Raw genomic sequence first — 20,519 nt, 5'->3', positions numbered from 1 at the left:
ATCACTTAACTAGTTACAACCGCTAATTAATTCCTTCTAATGAACTCGCCAAACGCAGTGTTTAAGCAGTTTGGCTTAAACAAAGTGGAGTTAATTCTGCAGTCAGGCCTGGCTTCTTGCTCACAGTTTCCTGTGCGAGCTGTTCCTGTGTGATGCTCACGGTAAAAACCCAGTAAAATATTTCATCCGCCGGACTCCGCAGCTTGGAGCTGCCCCCTCTGCCGTGTGCAATCGCATGGATCGGGAAGCGGTTCCTGCCCCGCTCCGGTGGGATGGTGGATCCAGCCGAGTCATGTCCCGGCACAGGTAAAACCCAGCGTCCCAGGCCTGAGGTAATGCTGGACTGCAAGGGGAAACTTGGTATCACCAGCTCCTCCTGCTGTCATTAATAAATAATGGGTTTATATTTTATAATATTATAATAATATATATTTTATATTTTTTTAATAATTAATAAGCCCAAGGAGATTGTTACGAAGTAAAGAAAGGCAAACCTCAAAACAGGGAAAAGTTGAACTGAAGCGCAAGCTTTAGATTTAGGAGCTCACAAGGTTTTATCTGGGGAAAATCACAATCTCTGAAGGTTAATGGGTAAATTGAAAAATTCCTGAACTCAATGACTCTCTCCCAGCATAATTTTAGCAAGTGTTGCTTCTAATACACCAAGGTTTTGCAGCTGAAGCAAAGTCCAGAATAGCTAAAGTGTAATGTACTTTTAATTTAATGAGTGTCATTGTCTTTTTAATGTTAGTCCCTAACAACATTAGTAAATTGTTCTAAAATGAGAGCATACTTTTGGATTTGTGGTTTTAAAATTTTCATTAAAATTCATTTGCCAACAAGCATAAGGTAACCATTTTAAACCTGGTTTGCAACTTCATTACAACCTTAAACCTTTCCACTAGAGTGGAAATCCTGTTCCTCTTCTTGGGATTTTTTTCTTGGTTCTTTCTGGGCTTGTTTGTTTTAAGAAGAGAAAGTAAAATACAGAGCATTGACACCTGTTTGTTGCCCCCTGTATTTTTAAAAATCTTTTAACCTCATAATTCATGTTGTATACCAAATCGATTAATGCCAAATAAGGCTTTGGTGCCATTGCTTCAATGTTTCTCATTTAGCACCAAAATAATTGGTTATTAGTCATAAAAAACTAGTAGTATCTGCCAAGCATTAAGAGTTTTCTCAACATCCACTGATACTGAGGAATTCTCTCAGACTGCAAGCAGCAGAGAAAAGATAGAAACATAAAATTAAATTTACAGAGAGTGACCATGCACCCGTGAAGAGGCAGAAAATATCCATGTACCTGATATTAGTCAACTGTACCACACAATTACAGTTTTTCTCTAATTTCTTAATCCAAAAGGTGTGTCTAGGAAGACTATCTGGATTTTATGGAAAGTTTCTTGCTGGAAGGCTGGTGACAAACCAGTGGCTGGTATTCCTGGCAGGGCAGAGAAGATGGGATGTGACAGGATCACACTGTCTGCCTTTCTTGCCTTGCTACCTCTTCTAAGTTTTTACTGGATTTTACTTTTACTAATTTCCTCTCCCCTTATAAATGGATGCCAGGGCCTCTAACAGGATATAGCAGTTCAGAAACAATTCTGGGAAATCATATTTAATGGGAAAAAAGGAAATTAATGCAGAAGAGATTCTCAGAACTGGCTACCTTTGGAAGCAGGAAAATTTTAGGTTTAGGAGATTTTGATTCTTTCCTGTTAGGAATAACAATCTTCAGCCTGGAATAGAAAAGGTAGAAATAACTATTGTACATTGTGAATAGACAATGAATGGGAGCTGTAAGTTTACTGGTTTCAGTCAGAGGCTTTCAGCTGACAGTTGAAAGAGGAATAAACCTATCAGAAGTCAGTAATTAGACCTTTTTGAAGAAGAAAAGCAGTGTATAAAGGTTGAACTACCATCATATCAAACAGACATAAAGAAATTTCCCTCTGAAGCAAAAGCCTTACAATGGATTTTATAGAATGTAGCCTCTGCAGACAGATTGCAAAGCAGTCCCACTCCTGCTCTGTGTGCTGAACAAAGCGCTTTGACAACCACCTCTGCAGACATTCAAAAGAAAAGCAGAATTGGAAGTTAATTTTGCTTTCTGTTCAGGAGGTGGCAGTGGAGACACAGCAGTGGAGGAATGTCAGCTGGAATTTAGGTGATGTCTCAGAGAAGGATAAAGTCAGGAGAAATTTTCTGGCCATGACCAGGTGTTGGGGGTTAGGTGTCCTTCCTTTTGCTCCTTCTCACCTACACAATATTTCCCCATTACTTGCGGGGAAACCTGACTGCTGGTATTTATTGGGTGCCTGAGCAGACAAAGAGATCGGCTGGGAACAGGGGGAAGGAGGGAAGGTAACAAGGAGGGCAGGGGCAGCTGCGGGCGGGCTGCTTCCTTCGGCTTCAGAGCAGGACACACTCGGAGCTGTTGTTGTTTGGAGAAAGGAGTTCGCCATAACCCACACGGAGCTGCTGCTTCTTCTTGTCCTTCTTCTTCGTCTGTGGGCCCCCGCAGCCCCCGCCCTGCTGGGACGTGTGCCAGTACCAGGTATCGCCGCGGAGCTGCTGATCCACCTCATCCACCGGCCCAGGATCTCAGCTCATCCCTGCTGTTCCAGCTGAGTGTTCCTCAGAGCCCTGCAGGAGCACCGGGACTGCCCGCCCGAGGGGGTTTGTGAAACAAAGCCTCTCCTCCATCCCTTCCCATCTCACCGAGAAGGCTGTCACGGGGTCCCTGGTTCTGTTTTGTTGTTAATGCTGTAGTTATTGTCTTTTGTTTGCCTTGTTATACATACTAGTAAAGAACTGTTATTCCTATCCCCATATCTTTGCCTGAGAGCCTTTTGATTTCAAAATTATAATAATTTGGAGGGATGGAGGGCATCTACATTTTCATTCCAAGGGAGGCTCCTGCCCTCCCTGGCAGACACCTGTCTTCCAAACCGGGACACCAGGCTATGTAGCACAAAGTGGCAGTCCCTCTAGAAATGGCCATTTTTAAGTCAGGAATGAGGTGAAGAACACTGAAGAATCAAATTAGCGGAATTTAATTTTTACAAAACTCAGGAAATCCATTTGAGTGTAGTTAGAGCCACTTCTGCTGTCAGCCCTTATGGTATTTACTTTTGTTTATGTGAGAGATCTACTTCTTTCATTAGACTTGCAATGCCAAATGTATGCACAGCTTGTGGAGTGAGCAACACAATGCAACTATGTTTTAGATTGCTTCCTACAGTAGAGTACATTACAATTCAGTGTTACTGCGCTGCTGGGACACATTTGTGAGTGCATGAAAAGATACATTAAAACCATTTGCTTCAAAATGCAATTTTGTAAGGTCCTTCTTTCAAATGCCTTACCACAGGAAGTGATCCATCCTCACAGCAGCTCTTCAGGAGATACAGATCTTACCTAGTTTTCTCATTGTTTGGATACAAAATTTAAAGCAAAGGTGGTCTGTCTTGCCCAAAGCCTCAGAAAAACTCAGAGGCAGAGCCAAAAATTCCTGGTTTTCAGTACGTCCAGTGCTGTGCTTGCTTTCTTTTAATTACAGATGTATTTGTTTTGTTTTTCCTCTCTCTGGTTAGTGTCAGAAGGTGGCTGATTAGCAGTTGTGCTTTGCCTTTAGCTGTTCATGGATTTCTGCAGTTCCAGGGTTTAATTTTCATACTGACAGAGATTTTCTTAGGTTCCCTTGACTGTGGGGGAGCAGCTGTATCTTTGCTTGGGAGCTCAGGCATAGAGTAATGACATTACTGTCTCTTTATAAGGGACTGAACTGAACAAGGATGGAAAATCCACCACAAGGATTTCTAAGATATATCAGGCAAAATATATTATTCATTTCACAAATCACTGTAACTACTGATCAAGGGAGACAGTGTCCCAGATTGTTGTGGCATATGTAAATTCAAAGAGATAATAGGAGCTTGGATGTGTGGATCAGCAGAAAGGCAAAGTGAGAACCCACTGACAGTTCTATTTCCATTCCATGAGAGTTTATTTTTATAAAGGAAAAACTTTAAATAGATTTTTTAAAAAATTATTATTCTTTTTAGATTATGAAGTTGAATAGACAAAATGCAAATATACTCAGCCAGGTGAAAAAGAACAAGGTATGGTTATTCAGGGACACATTCTCCTTCTTTAAGAGTTAGTAGAATTTTTCTTAGAAAAGCGGTGACCCAGAAACTTTGTGTGAGCACAGGCACATGTTCATTCCCATATGCACTGGGGAAAAGTTGTGACCAGGCATATGATGGTTCTCCCTGAGCTGAGGTCAGTGGCAGACTGGAATGGCCTCTGCTGCCTTCAGCTGTTCCTGTTGTCTGAGGGCTCTGGGGCCACCATGCCCTGAGCAGCTGGCAGCTCACCGGGAGTGAGGAGCGTTCCCTCCAGTGGGCACACTGGGTCTCACCTTGGTGATACACCAGCCAGCTGGGATCACCTTGGGCTGAGCTGGTCCACTCCTTTAACTGGAAAGCTCACAGGGACGCTTGAAACTTGGGACTGCTCTCACTCTCTGTGGCACAGCTGGGCCTCCTGAGGACTGAAATGTTTTAGCCTTATAGAGAACTGGGAGTTTCACAAAGGGAAGCCTGAATAAACCACAGTTTACAGGAAATTCAGCCAGATGACTCAACAGTTCCTTTTGGCAAGAGCTCTGGCACTGTGAGTAAGAACACTGCTGAGAAAGGAGGTTGCACATCCCACTTGTACAGGGCCACCACTCACATTGAGCTGTTCTACCTTGGTGACAACAGACAGGACCAGCAGTACTGAACAGCAGTTCCACACTCACAGAAGCATCATGCTGCAGGTGCCAAATGTTACATCAAGGGAACTCCACCGCTTCTGTCTACACAAGTTTCACCTCTGAGTCTCTTTCTTCTTTATTTTAAAAAAATTTAAGCTGCTTGAACCAATGATGTCTCTTACTGTATATTGTTACTGAAATGGGGCCCTCATGTAAGCATTTCTCAGTTTATTATTTGTACTGTCAGCAATATAAATATTAAAAGAGCACATTTAGACATCAGTTGTACCACAGAGTTTTATAGAACCAAACTGTAAAATACTCAGACCCAGTCTCAGCTTTTTCCTCCTATTATTATTATGAAGTTTCCATTCTAGAACTCCTATTTAGGAAAATATTTTATTATGGTAACTGTGAATCTGTCTCCTTTCCTTGCAGTGCAAGTGCAGTGCAATGCTCTGAACATGTGACGATGAAGAGAAGCAGTAAAGTGGAAATGAGAAAGATCAGAAACCCCAAGTTTCTTCCTACACACATATTCGTGAATAGTTGTGCAAAGTTGGGGACATCACCATATTTTTGGAGTTTCAAAGCAATGTGAGTTTCTTCACAGCCTATCCTGTAGATTACCAGTTGTTGAAATCTTTACTTCATAAAAAACAAAACAAAAAATCCCCACAGCTGAGCCTTTTTTTTTTTTTAATTGTTATTCTTATTTGACACTCACATTACAAAATTTAGAAACCATAGACAGTTCAGGCAAACTGTTAAAACACAGTATAAATTAGGGGGGTTTAATATATAAATTCTATACATAGGTAAGTTAGCTGGAACATGACTGACAAAAGGATTTCATAACAATCTTACCACAACTGTATAAAAAGGCATGGGAGTAGGATGGGCACTATCATCATGGATGCAGGTTAAGACATTTTCCACAACAGCTATAAAGCGTAACAATGACCATGCTATTCTCGCCGTGTTTATGTGGGCTACAGGATGCATATTACCAATAACATTTTGCAAGATCTATGTACAGTCACAAAATCATAACAGCCACTTTCAGGTAACTTTACTGTTTCCTGCCTGTGCAATTAATAAAGTGTTGGTATTTGTTCTGGGAATTTCTAACAAAGCTACATGGTTTGAATATTATGGATGGGTTAAAAATTTGACTTGATCTTAAAGGTCCTTTCCAACCTAAATGATTCTACAATTTTATGGTTCTATGGTAGAGGGATTTCAATTTGACCTGAAAATGCTAATCACAACATGAATTTTTTAATTTAATGACAAAGATACAGTAAAAGCTCAGTTCCTCATTGCTATCATTCACATGATTAATATATACCCCTCTCTTAAGCCGTATTTATTTCTTAGCTTGATTATTTTTAAAACCTAAGTGACAATTTAATCCCATTTATCTAAGCACAGCTGTAAAAAGGAGTAACACCAGAAGAAATGCACAACTAAAATTTGGGTATCTTTTGGGGGTAATTTTTGAAAGGACATACTTCCCAGGTAACCCTGGGCCTGTCATGCAACCTTTGAATTTCTCAGTCTGAAAATAAAGACAGTTCTGCTTACCCATTTTTATTCTGTGCTTTTAGGTCTGTGACTAAATAGTATCATTCTAATAGTTTTAGAATACTATGTTCTTGGAGTTTAGGTTTAAGATAGTTAATAGTCACTGTTGTTAAAAGTGAAAAAAAAAAAATTAAAACCTGATTTTTCACCTTTATAAGCTGATGAATGCTTGCTAAGAGTTCTGAAACACAGATGATAATTTATTTTCCATCTATGCTGTGTACTAGTATTGGTGTTTTTACAGACAGACCCCTAAGGGAAGTACTTGTACATTTGTAAGAATCAGACTTTGAAGCACTTGAATTTAATAGCTGTGTGTGCATCGTTCACTAAGTTTTAATAATTCGGGCAACTGTATTAGAACAATTCCTTCTGGTTCAAGGCAAGGACAGACAGTAAGTGGTAACTCAGCTTGGGCTGCTAAAGAAATACAGATGATGTCAACAGTCTAAACTACAGCCCCCATTTTCTCTATTCTGTTTGCCCACAGACCAATCATAAAAACCATCATATGTTCATTTCTAAAAGACTGGAATTTTAGAAGCATAATTCAATAATGAAGGTAGTGATATAGTACTGACCAGTAATGGTTCACTGAGGAAGTTATGTTTCTCTGAAAGGTAGCTGGAATATGGAATTTTCTGTTCAGAATTCCATCAGCTGGGGCTATTCACCTTTTAGAAGGAAGGTTCCTTTACAAACATTTAATTTGGAGGACTCCTGAGCTCTGAACTCCTAAGTCTTCTGCATTCTAGGAGGCCTGGGAACATTGCTACACTGTAATATTAATCTGGGTTGGCAGTTTTAAGGCCATGGGGATGAAAAGAGAGAAGGACTCCTATTCTGTTATGACAGATCTGGAGTATGAATACAGAGCCTTTGTATGGCAGAAAGCTAGAAAAATGTTCCTTTGGCATTTTGCAAGAGCGGTTTATGGAGCAAAATTCTTCTGTGGAGGGAAAGGCATCAAGGGAGGAGTGAGCAGTCCAAGCCACTCTGAATTTACAGCTCTGTGCTGGCCATGGAGCAGGGCAGGGGAGCTTAGGCAGGAGTTACTCAGCTTTTTTCTGCAGCTGAGGCTGCAGCCTGAGTTTCAGTGTCTTGCACCCATGCAGAGTGTATGAAATACCAGCCATACGAGCTCCCTAGCTACACTTGCATAATGTAACAATGCAGGATGTGATGCTTGTATGAGCATTAGCTTTAGTGTACTTGGTATTTTTTGCACATCTGAAAATATGCAGGAAGAATTGTAAAAGAAATTAATACAAACCAGATTAAACAGATCTGTTCCATCTTAAAAGATAACTGGTTCAGCTGCTCCACAGAGCAGGGAGCAGTGGTGTCAGAACAAGGGACACATTCTAGCCAATATTAAAACAAAATTATTGGTAACATTTTCTGCACCAGTATTTCATTGTATTCTCTCCTGCCTTCACCTGCCCAGCTGCCATTGGTATTAACAGAAGATATTTTGTTCCACTCTGCTGCCATGCAGTGAAACACGAAAGTTAACAACCATCAAAGTATTTATCGTAACTTTTAAAATACTTATTTTTATTAGATCTTAAAATCTCTGTCAACTAAGTAACAAATTCTTCATTGTTTTAAATCCACTAGAGAAAACCTCTTTTAGTTCAAAGAATTTTCTTGTACTCATTCTGTTGGGTGGATAAGGAAGTATAAGTAGGCTTTGCCTCAGGTGAACTTCCAAAAACTTTCTCTCTTTCAAAAGGGATGTGCCCCAGCATTGGAAAGCAGAGTGCAGGCTCAGGTGTGAATGTGCACTCAGCTTTGTCCAGGATCATCCCATCACCCCTGTGTGTCCCTGATGGTGCCTGTGCTGCCAGCCCGAGCTGGGTGTGTGTGCTGCTCCCCAGCCACACTTCAGGAATGCTCTGCACCACCTACAGAGGGAATTCCACTTGACAAGTAATGTTAGAAAGTAAAGACAGCTTTGGCCCACAGTTGTGCAGTGACAAAGGGGCTTTTCCTTGTTTCTTTGCCACTCCCTAACCCCATCCTGCAATTACAACAATGGAAATAATCAGTTCACAATCAAAGGGGGTTTAATTTCCAATGAGAGAGTAATTTGAGACAGTTTGGCTAATTTCTACAAGTACGAAAAGAAAGGTTGTTAAAGCCAGAAAGTCAAATTTTACTCTCAGATATTAATTAATTCATTTGATCAGATTTAGTCCTTGAATTTGCTGCTGAAACTTCAACAATGTCAAAGAAAACTTCTGCTAAGGCTGAATCTTCACCTTACTAAGTGCACCTCCCATCTGAGAGTTGCACCTGGCATAGAGACTACACCAGCTGACAGTACAGTTTAATACCTATGAATAACTAAAAACTGCACTACAGTTAATAATTGCAGGACTGCTCCAAAGCCCATCAAAATTACTTGGAGATTTTCCTCTGGCACGTTGCTGTGCTTGGGATCAGCCTCATTCCATGGAACACAGTCACTGCTAGGCCAGAGACTGTTAACTGTGTAACATTTTTACACTGATATGCATAACTATCTTTTCTACTAACATGTCTTTTCAGTTGATAATTCCAATTACATATTCAGTGATCTGAGCTCTGTTCTAAACTGGATTTACAGTCATGTGCAAACCAGTGCTCATGTGCTTTAAGAAAAGGTGCATATACTATTGCAATAAACCATGATGAAATAACCAAGATATCAGGAAAGGACAGGCTTAATTTTAAGTGAGTGATTATCTTATCACCACTGACCACATTATAAAATATTCTCAAGCTGAGAAAAATATCTCTGCATTTAAATTGTTTCTTATTTGAAGTGCTTTAGCAGCTGTCCACACTTTTTTAAAGTGACAGCTCAGCAGAAGCTGAGATCACAGTTTGCTCTATCCACATGGGGAGCTTCCAGAGATGTACAACAGGACTGTGCTCAGTGCCTAGGAGAGGGAACAATGACAGTCTAATCAGGGTACTCTGGTGCACAGGGTGCTTGAGTGCTTGACTCATTTTGAGTTTCTGCCCTGAAAATTTAGTCATGCCCAGCTGCCCTACATCCCTGCACCTTTAATTCGGTAATGTGATCAATGCTGATGTGAAATTGAGGGCAACATTGTATGATTAAGTGTCTTTTGAAAGGCATTGAGCAAATTCATCTACTGACTTCACACAAGCTAAAGGCACACAATTCCCTCCTTGCTTTCCACTGAGCTTTATACTTAGCCCTGCATTGCAGGATAGCACACTCATGAAATGGAAAAATGGGACTTGTGCTACCATTCTGATTACACTGGAGGAGGTGCAGAAGTGATTTCATGTATTTGGGTCTTTTAAAATACTTTTAAAATTCCAGAAGCTAAGTTAATGCTTCTGCACGACTGTCATATTCACATCGTACCAGCTTAGAGAGAGGTTTGATACCAGCACTGCAGACCTGCAGGTCAGGTTTTGCTCTGTTCTCTCTGTAGCATCACAGAGAATTGTAGCATTTCAAGCAGCTGTCAGAGAGTGAATCCACTCAAAGAAGCAGAATTAGAAAGCCACAACATCACTACAAGTAACCTGTCTAGATGTTTGTCTAATGACTGCACACCTTACAGGGGTTTTAGTGCTTGGTGGGAAATCCTTCATTTTCAGCATGGCAGGAGTTCTTTATGCCTTTATAGCAAAAAAAAAATTGATTACTGAACATATTAATGCTCTCATTTTCATGAAATATTAATAAATTTTTAGAAGAAATATATTGCCCAAGTTATCATTCTTTGTTTTCAGTTTCACCAGTACTGGTGCTTGTTGGTGAAGCAAAGCTCTGAGCCTGCTCCTACCAGGAGCTGTTCACCCTGGTTAGGCCACAGATCCATTAGAAATGCAACCCACAGCTGCAATTTAAGGCTTACATTGTTTCTGTTTAAATAGCATTTAGCTACAAAATATGTGAAGACAAGCTATGGCTCCTCAAGTCCCTTTTTTAAAAGCACTGTCTTCTTCTTTTAAGTTGTTTTGCACTCTCATCTCAATGCAAAGTCCTTTTGCAAAGAGCAGTGAGTGTCTCTGGAGATCAAATACTACAGATTAATGTGCCACGCACCTCTATAAAGCAATAATTGCTTCACTACTCCCCAGGAGATGAGGATGTTTAGCACCTCTGAAAAAAGACTTTTAAATGTGTGACTACATAAAGGCTTAAGAATAATTTAGTGCTTCTGACAGTCTCACTAAGCCCTTAATACCCACCTAAATCTGACCTTTATGCTTCCATTTTAAGCACTGAGGTTTGAAAGTTTTGGACTACGAAAGTGGTTTAGTTTGCAACAGTGATAAACTTTAGATCTAATTTAACTTGTACTTACAAAATTACTCAAATTCATGAAAGGTGCCCCAAAATATAAGGAATTATAATGAGAAATCACATTTTAATTAATTGTCATGGTTTTATAATCTCATATGTACCAATCTCTAGTGGCTCATTAGAAAAAGAGTGAGGATTTCCATTTTAAAAAGCAGGTTTTAAGAAAGGGCCCATCCACCTGCACTGGGTTTCAGATAAGCAAAACCCCCATATTTCCACTGTGAAGTCACACTGTGCCTGCTAAAAATATGCAGATAGTTAAGAAAAAACAACCATTTAGCAAACACACTTAAACATTAGCATTGTTGTAGATATGTTTATGGTTATTGCTCTGGATTCATCTGAAATTTAACAGGCTTTTAATGGCTTCATTTTGGAAATGGTTCTGCCTGAAGGAACAGCTATATGTGTATAGTTTCTTTGTATAGCTCTCAGCTCATGTACAAAAATTAACAGACAGCAGATTCACAGTATCAGCAGAACAGTCATCATTCCGTGGCTGCAATGATGCTGTACCATCCTTACACTCAGTTCTTCCATACAAAGCTCAAATAAACACATTAGAGTTTTATGTCCCCATCTGAAATTATGCACTGAGAGATCTGCAGGAAAAGGAGACCTGAAGTTCTGCCTCAAGCCCTGTTTGCAAATCCTGAAGAATCCATCCTGCTCAGCTCAGCAAGCACAAGTGGATTCAGTGAGCCAGACTGGGCTCCCACAGGCCATAACCCAACACACAAATGCTCTGCAGACACATCAACCCTGGAGTGCACCACACAGAGCATTCTCTAACACCAGCCCACCAATGCCTCCGGGTCAACAGCTCACTCAGGCACAGACAATTTCAAAGCCTGGCAGAGGGCAGGAACAGTTCCAGTTTTCTGGCTGAATAGGCCAACACAGCCAGGTTTTGTGATTTCCATAATTTTTCAAAACATTACAGCCATTTGGAATCACTCTGTGCTGAAATAAAATTATTACTGATTTCAAAGAAAGGCTTACTTTCTTTGTAAGTAATCCTTCTGTTGTAGGGAGAGAAGGGCCGGAACATCTGAAAAGGTAGCACCAAGTCAGTAATAAAAATGCAAAGTTCAGTATGATGTGGCATTTAGGTTTCATTTAAGCTTTTTAAGATATTTTCTGGGGCAGTTAGGAACATTCCTTCCACACACAATAAATCTACTGTTAGGGCTTAGTTTTGAATCTAATAGAGTTCATTATCATTTAATATATCTATTATAGTAGCACCTTGATTACTGTACAACTTTAAACACAAGATATAGTCCCTATGTCATGTTCTCTGTAAGGAAACGGTGAACTTTACATCCTAAAAGTAACAAAGACAAAAATGGTTATCTGCTCACAAATGACAAATTCTTTAGTGCATTCATTCCAGTCTGAAACCCTTTGTCCTTTTGAAGCATACCAGGTAGTTCCAAAGTTCAGAGCAATTACCCCCCATCCTCCTAATTATCATGTTACAAAATAAACAGTACTGTGTTAATTGGAACCTGATAGAAATGGTAATGCAGTATCTTTTTTCTTTGAGTGTGATAAAACCCCTTAAAAGATGCAACTCGGCATCAATAAATTTAGGGAATACACTACATACATTAAATAGAGGTAAGTTGAGTCCAGAGTAATTTGCTTCTTCATTCAACCTCAGAAGTGGTGGGGGTGTCTTTAAGCAGCACCATCAACCCTCTGTGCCCTCCTCAGACCAGCCCAGATTCACAGTAAGGAAAGCAACAACAGTGGTGGGAAGAGTAATTGAACTTCCAGGCTGTTTTCTGTAAAAATCCATGGGGTCAGGACAATGGTCCCGCGCTGACGTGGCCGAGATGTGACAGACGTGTATGTGAGCAGTGTCAGTCCTCATCCCTGCAAACTCAAACCTGCAGCAGTCAGTGCTTTGTTCAACAAGGCTGGGGGACTGCGAACGCAAGCTTAAGTTCTTTTTTCTTCATTCAGCAATTAACCAGATTGCTGTTGTCTGTCTTTGATTTAATTTTACAATCCTCAGAGGTTTAAAGAACTGTTGTCTGAAGCACCTGCTTCTGAAATACTCTTGTATATTTTTGCTTTCCTTTTTTATACTTTTCCATTCTCTGTTGCAGTACCATGATTCCCCCTGATCCTGGTTTTCTTGCATTTTCCTTCAGAGGCAAAATTACAGTGATTCTGACGCAGTTTGGGCACAGCCACAAATTGTCTGTTTGTCCTTCCTCTCTCTGTCTCATAGAAAAGAATCATTGTGTACACAGTTCTGTTGATTTCAGCGGATGAATCCAGTTCATCCATCATGTTAGGCAGTCAAAAAAAACCCAACAAAAAAACTCAAACAAAAGAAATTGTCTAAATCCCAAACAGGCATCTTTGGAATCAGTAGTGCAAAATGTTTGCGGATTTCTTTTCCTTGACCTACTGCAATAATCTCTCAATCTTCAAGTCTTTCCTAAAATAGTGGATCTGTAAATGTAAAACATAAGGACATTTTTAAAAAAAAAGCAGATTTAAAGGTTTGTGTTGTTTTAATTACTCTCTTCATATTCTCACTTATATCAAACCATTACATATCTCTTACAAGAGCTGTAAACTGTTGGAAGATCCCGTTGATCTGGGACATTCTTCATCTGCATCAGGCATTTGCATGGGTACAGCAAGATGAGGGTATTCTTTAGAGGGAGGATAATTTGAGATTAAAACGAGCTTTTATCAGTGCAGCCTCAACTCTGCAAATTAGTTTTAAATGGGCCTTCCTCAGAGGTCACAGCTTAAATACCTGCACTTCACAAGCTTTGGTATCAGAGCAGCCATTTTGAGGTACTTTAGAAATGAGCTGATAAAATGAGACATTACCTTAAGGATTTCCACCTGTCTTTTTCTGTCTGGTTTTCTGGACTTTCACTTTCATAGGAAGCCAGATACAAACCTGAAAATGGTAAATATGTGTTATTTCCAACAGCACTGGTAACCCCCACCCTCTGCATTCTTATATGTCCTTTTGTAGCACACAGAAAGAGAAATTTTAAAACTTCCTGGTCCCTCAGGTATCTGGTGATCAGTGGGACACTGATGTTTAGCTCACTGTCCTACCTTGGAATGCTGTCACGTTAATTTTGAGGCAACAGTGAGGGAGCCCAGAGTTAAAGTATGTTAGCATGACCATCTCTTTACAGTATTAAGCAGTTGAATGTTTTTGCATGCATAGTTCTGGGCCCATTTCCTCCATCACAGCACTGCTGCTCAAGAGTTACATGAATTTTAAAAGAGACAGTGAGAGCTGACACCTAAACACATAAGCTTTTAAAAACTAAGGATATTTTCATCACATAACACAACTTTATGTTCCTCAATATTTTTAAAGCTTATGGGGACATGGTAGCTTGAATGCATACACAATACCCTGAAGGTAAGAGTGAGTTACAGAAACCAGAGCAGGAATACAGTGGAAGAAAATAAATCTGTCCTTTTCCCCCCTGCAAATCTTTACACTGTGGGATGCATTTTATCCCACCAAAATGAGTCTAGACTGTAGAGTCTCCTCTGCAAAAGCTGGCAGTGCATTAAGACCTCACTGTCTTCACGGAATCACAGGCTGTAATTTGTGCTCACACACATTTCCTCATTTGACTGTTTCATGATGCTTTTATTCTTTAATGCTGGATCTATCTCAGCATTCAAGTCTGTGCTACAAATGCATTGTCTTTTAATATTCAAATGTTGGCCATTCCTCCACATTGTGACAAGCAGAGTACAGCTGCATTTCAGATATCACTGCTGAATCTCTCTCAGATATCCTCCCACCTTTCATTCAGAGCAGTTCTTTCTACTCTGCACTGCCCCTGGGTAATGGGGGAAGGCTTCCTGTGGCTTCTGCAAAGGGCATTTCACAAAAGCGGTATGAGTACAGGGGAGGACACGAGGGAGAAAATGTGCAAACAATTAGTGGGTTGAGGTCACTCTTTTTTAGTCCAGTAGCCTGAAAACTGTACTTTTACCCTGACTTTCATTTTCTGTCCCTTTAGAGCCTAAAACAAGAAGAATGCCTTCATCCTATTCTCCTTTTGATACATATTAATTTGATCACATTAATTATTCTATTTTGGCAGTCATTCTTAAGATTTAGGCAGGCTTTTAGAAGTGGTATTTTGTTTTCTGAAGTAGTCTGTGAAATAAAAGCTGTCTGGTCTGATTACCTTGGATTAGAACAGAAAACTGCCTATAGAATGAAGAAGAAATAAACACACCACCAGAATAGCTTACAGGAGGGTTGCTATAGACAATTCAGTGTGTGACAATGTATAGAGAGGCAGCTGACACAAACCAGTATGAAGTGACAGTCTGACATGCTGGATACCAAACTGACAAGGACAGAAAAGTACAAAAAGACAATCAGAGAAATAATTTCAGAACAGAGCTTTCATAGCTGCAGCTGAAATTAATAGAAAAGGTTTTCTTAAAGATTCTTTTCTGTACATAACATGTGCTGTTGCTGTAGAGAAGGAGGTCAGCTGGACTCCATTGCCCTGGGCTGTGTTTACTGAAGAGATGACAGCATTGGTTTGTGAAAGAGATTAGCTCTGGTTCCATCAATCACAGAATGAGTGGCTAAGGGACAGCTGACATTCACAGCAGCCCATGACATGCTTGTGTGGCCTCTTTCTGGGATTACAAAAACAGGGCCACAATGGCAGCTTCCTAGACAGTGCCTCACAGAGAAGCTACAGACAAGGCAACAGCGTCATGTGTTAAAAGGTTTTACTTGCAAAAACACATTGATAAACTATCAATAAACAAGCTGTTTGGCAGGAAAGCTAGGAAACAGCTGGGACTGGTCAGTGAGAGAGATCCCCAAAGTATGGATCAGGGTGTTAATTAGTAGTGATGAAGAGAGACATTTTCAGTGATGAGTGAGTCTTACCATCTTCAGTAAAAATGGGAGCAGTGTGCAAGTAGTGGATGATGTTGGGGTCTTGCTCAAATGGACACTCCACTTGTTTCCATGTTATAAATTCTCCTACTTGCTTAGCCAGTTCCAGAAATTTCTGTAAACATAAAATCATTCCACTCAGACATAGTAAGATTACCTCATATTCAATGTTTGATGGTCTGCACTGAAAACTGCAGGCCAATAGTTTCCGACAGTCCCTTGGCTGTGGGGGTGGGAGAGGTAAAAACGTTTTTCAGCTCTTACTTCAAAGTTGACGTGTCCATTTGGAAGGCGATTAGCACATCCCTCATTCAAAAAATAAATGTCTTTGATCAATAGGCTGAAGAAGGGGATCACAATCTGTGGAGAGAAATGACATAACCATTATCTTTTCAGTTCAGTATTTTCTCTGCATGGAAGAACAACTCAGGTGGGAGAGAGGAGAATAAAGAAGTATGAACTTTTCAGTGTGCTGTGCACTTAAAAGCAGTACAGGAACAGGCAGGCAAAAGGGCAGTAGTGTCTAGAGAGACCTTCAGCCACCAGGAGAATGTAGGCTGAGATGAAAGTGACCTGAACACAATGTTCACTGAGCACAATAACATGACTAAGAAAATGCTAAAAGCCCAGTTTATTATCAACATCACTGTTTGATGACAACATCAGACAGCAAAGAGCAAAATAACATTGCAGAACTTTTCCCTTTCCTGTAGTGTCCTTATAAGCAGAGATGTGGAACACGCAAATTGAGCAATTTAAACACAGGTGGGAACCAAAGAACCAATACTATCCCTGGAAAGGGAAAGACAGCATAAAATTTGATGACCAAGGGCTTGTCTACAAACTGTTAATCAGGAGCTGTTTCATTTTCAACAACTCCATGCATGGCTACCTCTTGAGGCATGTAATTTCCTTCCTGGTGCCTGATTAGTACAACCTGCTTCTCCAAATTAACCTGCAGACAACAGGATTGAAAATATTACGCTGGTTGACAAGAAACTGCTAACAGTAACCAGAGAGGCTGTTGTCGATCTCAAAGTTATCCCTGGCCATCATCCCCAGGGCAGAGTGGCATATAGCAGTGATCCAAGCCTTCCCTCTAATCAATCAGAGCTGGGTCATAATTTACTATAAAAGAAGTCTGGGTAAGACTCTTGTAATTGATGAAATTACAAGCAAAGATAAATAAATTTTATGCCAGATGCTCTACAGGAGAAAGCAGAAACAGTGCTCCTGAAGTGCATCCTCAGCCTCAGCAGAGATGCAGAGTGAAGCAGACTCCCTCAGGGTCCTTTGTCTCACAACTCAAAGGGACAAGAAAGGTAACACAAAGGACCAGTCCATGAAAGCTGACAGTCAAACCTCAGTCTGCCCACCTCTCCAGCAGTGACACTGTGACAGCAAAAGGCTGCTTGGGGGCTTGAGCTGAAGGTCACCAGCTGCCCTGTGAGAATTTTCCTGTGGCAGCAATGTCTGTCTTTTATACCACCAAATACAAACTTAACCACCACAAACATAAAAGAAAACACACTGCATGGTAGTGTCCAAATGTTTCCACTTTTTATATATTAACTGAACTGGACCTTACTAATCAGCACCAAAGCTGAAGAGCCCTCATGGCAAGCAAGAACAGCCAAGAGAGCAATCCTTTAATTATTTACTGTTATTCCATGTCATGCTGTACATCAGCTGTAACAGGATATGAAATGGACCCAGAACAGGATTGGCAGCTGATATTTTCCAGTCTACATGGATGCCACAGCACTGTGATGCTCCAATGAGTGTGAACAAGTCATAGAAGTGAAAACACTGAGGTAAGGAGTCCACAAGCCAGTGTGTGTTGTGAAAATGGAAGCCAATTTCTGTTCCAGCTAAATTAACATATCCAGTAAATTTATAAAGATCTGCATCTCTGCTGGCTTTCTTATGGGACAGCCACACACAAACTCTGTAATGTCTCTGCAAACACCCATAAAAAAGCCTGGACTGACACTCCAAGAGCCACTGGATACTTATCCTGATACATTCCACTGATAAAACTCAGGAATGAAAACAAAGCCTTATCCTCCCAAAATGCTGAGCCCTCCTATTAGGGTCAGGTAGAGCAATTTCTAGTCAAACTGAGCTAAGTGTGTTTCAGGATTTGTTCTCTTGTTACCCAAACTAGATCAATCAGCCTGTAGTAAAGAATACAACTCTATGTGATTTGTTTTCTACCAAAAATGATGATGACTCTGTAACCAGTGTGATCCCAAAAGGTGGAAAGATACAGAGAGCTGGAGCCAGACACTGATGCCCTGCTAGAAATCACTGCCAGGTTCTGTCTACATATTTGTTTGCAGGCAGATGTGAGCTTGTTCTGTCCTGCTTCACTGCCTGGGAGCAAGGTCAGCACCATTAGTGGTACTAAACATGAAGGAAAAGCCTTGCTGAGAGGAAAGGTACACAAATGTGGGCTGGATGCCAGGCTAATACAGCTATAGAGCCCCCAGTCAGCTCAGACCACGGCAGAGCTCGTTCTCATCTCATCCAAAAGGTGCTGAAGACATACCCGAGGATACATTCTCTACACATTTCCAAGGAATTTCTGTATTTTGGTCACCGTTTATTTCCCCAATAAAAATATATTACCCTGTATGTTTTGCTTTCCAAATTTCTGTAGGAAAAACAACAAAAGTGGTTGCAATTGTACTCTAATACTGGCTTCGCTCCAGGCACTTTGCTAGTATAAAACCTGGGTTAGTGCCAGAAATTCATATTTCTCTCCATTTTTATCCCCCTTCCATGCCATCCAACCCACCCACATACTGAAGGACAATTGCCTCCTGCAGAAAGAAGAAAATTAATGAGATTTGACATGTTCTTGCTCCACAGTATCAGGCAGCAACAACACACAGCACTGTGCTGTACATACTCCCCACATTTCAAAGGCACAGCCATGCCATGAGTACAATGCAGAGCTCCCCAGTGGAATGGCTTCATTTTGGAGCTGTCACAGGTCATTTGACTGCACAGACAAAACCAGACTTACTAACCAGTACAGCCCTCTGCAAGCACAATTCAGTTTGAAGATAAAAATTTTCTTCAGAGTGAGCTTTGCTACGAGTTTGCCAAGACACAATGTAACATCTTCAATCAAAAAGGAGTGATGGTGTTCTTTTGGATTTGTTCATTAAACAAATAAATTATAATCTTGCTTATAAAAGGAAACAAAATTCCTTAATGCTACAGAAAGCATTACATGATTGCTGTATCTGACACTGTAAAATACCCAGTATGAGCAGCTACCACATCATATCCTGGAGCATTTTCCTGATCTAACGTTGTCTACACAAGGAAAACAGAACATGGGCTTTTTCTAATGTAAAGTAGATTCCTTTCAGTCTAATAACCTCTCTGCCATCAGTATTAACCAGCTGGGGTAGAGATATGACAGAGATTGCTAACTTTACAGGAAATTAAGTCAAACAACAAAGCAACTGGTTTGAATATCTATGATGGTTGCAGAAAAACTAAACTGCAAAAGCATCTCAGGCTGACAGGTCCTCGCTGCAGTGTGTGAGAGTTGAAAGAATTGCTTTTCCAGTCACAAACATCCAAATCATGTCTCTTTTGCATAGAGAAGTGCTTTTCAGAACAACTCAGTGTACTCCCATTGCAGCTGAGTCAGCCTGCCACCAGATGCTGATCTCATTTCACTGTAAATGCTGTGAGATTCCATTAGCTTCAGCAGATTTACATCAAATTTACAGGGGTGTGAGATTAGCATCTGGCCTGGCTCCTCTAGTGAATGAATACTGAATTCCATATTGTGCTTGTTCATGCAGCATCTACTTTAGCTTTGCCATGCTTAGTGCAGAGATTACCCATTTATGACTATGGGTAATTGCAGCATAAAACACAAACCCCTCTTTTATATATCAAAAAAATAAAGAATTGAATGGAGGAATAAGAAAATTAACAAGAAACATATCAAGGCACAAAACAGGAGGATCCTACACTCTAACATCTTGTCAATCTGAATTTTGCAGCATCAGTGACATGTCAGAAAGCTCCACATCTGCCATGAACACTGATATAACACTTCAATTCTTGCTCACCGAGATGGCAACAACAACCAAATGAAATGAAAATTCACAAGGACAGAATATTACCCCAAATTTGTTGCAATGAATTCAGACTAGATTCCCTTGCAGGACTTGGGATAAAATCTTTCCCTTATGCAAATGGAGAACCAGCCCTTCTCCATTGCTCTGCCCTTTGCTCTCCATCTCACCTCACACATCTCACAATAGGGGCTTCTGTGCCAGAGCCTCAGGGCACAGTTGTAACAAAGCACAGCTCCATGTTCTGCCAGGCTCATGCTCCATCACCAAAATAAAAGTAATTTCAGTCTGGAATACCTGTTCCATCAGGTTTATCAATCTGAACAATGAGAGTTTTCCAAGGGTGTAAAGACATTTGCAACAAAGTCCTCCACACTGTGTGTCCTGCCCTCTTTAACCCTCCCAATGTCTGACAGCAAGTCCACAAAGATTTGCTTTGATCCTATCCAGACTCTTTCAATCACATTTTATTTTTTTACATTTTACATTTCCAGCTGCATCTTGAAGCACACAGGCCTTGCACTGGTGACCCATAGAAGGGAGGAGAGGATCTACATGCAGTGTTTGAGCCACAGAGTCCCAGCAGAAGTGCCCCCCAGCGTGTGCTGATGGATGGGATGTGCTCACACCCACCTTCTCCCTGTTGCTGTGTGCTGTCAGGGACCTGTGGGCAGCCCCCCGCAGCGCTGTCCGGTAGTTGTAGAAATTGCCAGTGGGGTCCATCTGGTGCTACATGCACAAAACAACACACGTTGGTTAGGAAGTAGCCTGGGCCCTCTAAAGATAATT

General features: G+C 40.7%; 1 protein-coding gene across 1 annotated transcript in view; it reads right to left on the bottom strand.

The window, feature by feature from the left end:
- Nucleotides 1–5,456: 5,456 nt before the first annotated feature.
- The window catches only part of RASGEF1C (RasGEF domain family member 1C), a 71,927-nt gene continuing 56,864 nt past the window's right edge, over nucleotides 5,457–20,519 (bottom strand). The window contains exons 10-14 of the mRNA XM_058849076.1: nucleotides 20,364–20,459; nucleotides 15,889–15,984; nucleotides 15,616–15,739; nucleotides 13,551–13,623; nucleotides 5,457–13,160 (exon numbers count right to left, since the gene is read on the bottom strand). Of these exons, the coding sequence (XP_058705059.1) occupies nucleotides 13,136–13,160; nucleotides 13,551–13,623; nucleotides 15,616–15,739; nucleotides 15,889–15,984; nucleotides 20,364–20,459 (414 nt within the window). The 3' untranslated portion in view covers nucleotides 5,457–13,135. The remainder of the gene's footprint in view (nucleotides 13,161–13,550; nucleotides 13,624–15,615; nucleotides 15,740–15,888; nucleotides 15,985–20,363; nucleotides 20,460–20,519) is intronic.

This window comes from Poecile atricapillus, chromosome 13, assembly GCF_030490865.1.
Source record: "Poecile atricapillus isolate bPoeAtr1 chromosome 13, bPoeAtr1.hap1, whole genome shotgun sequence".
Classification (NCBI taxonomy): Eukaryota; Metazoa; Chordata; class Aves; order Passeriformes; family Paridae; genus Poecile; species Poecile atricapillus.
The sequence above is the reverse complement of the archived record's forward strand: the minus strand, read 5'-3'. Positions and strand labels throughout refer to the sequence as shown.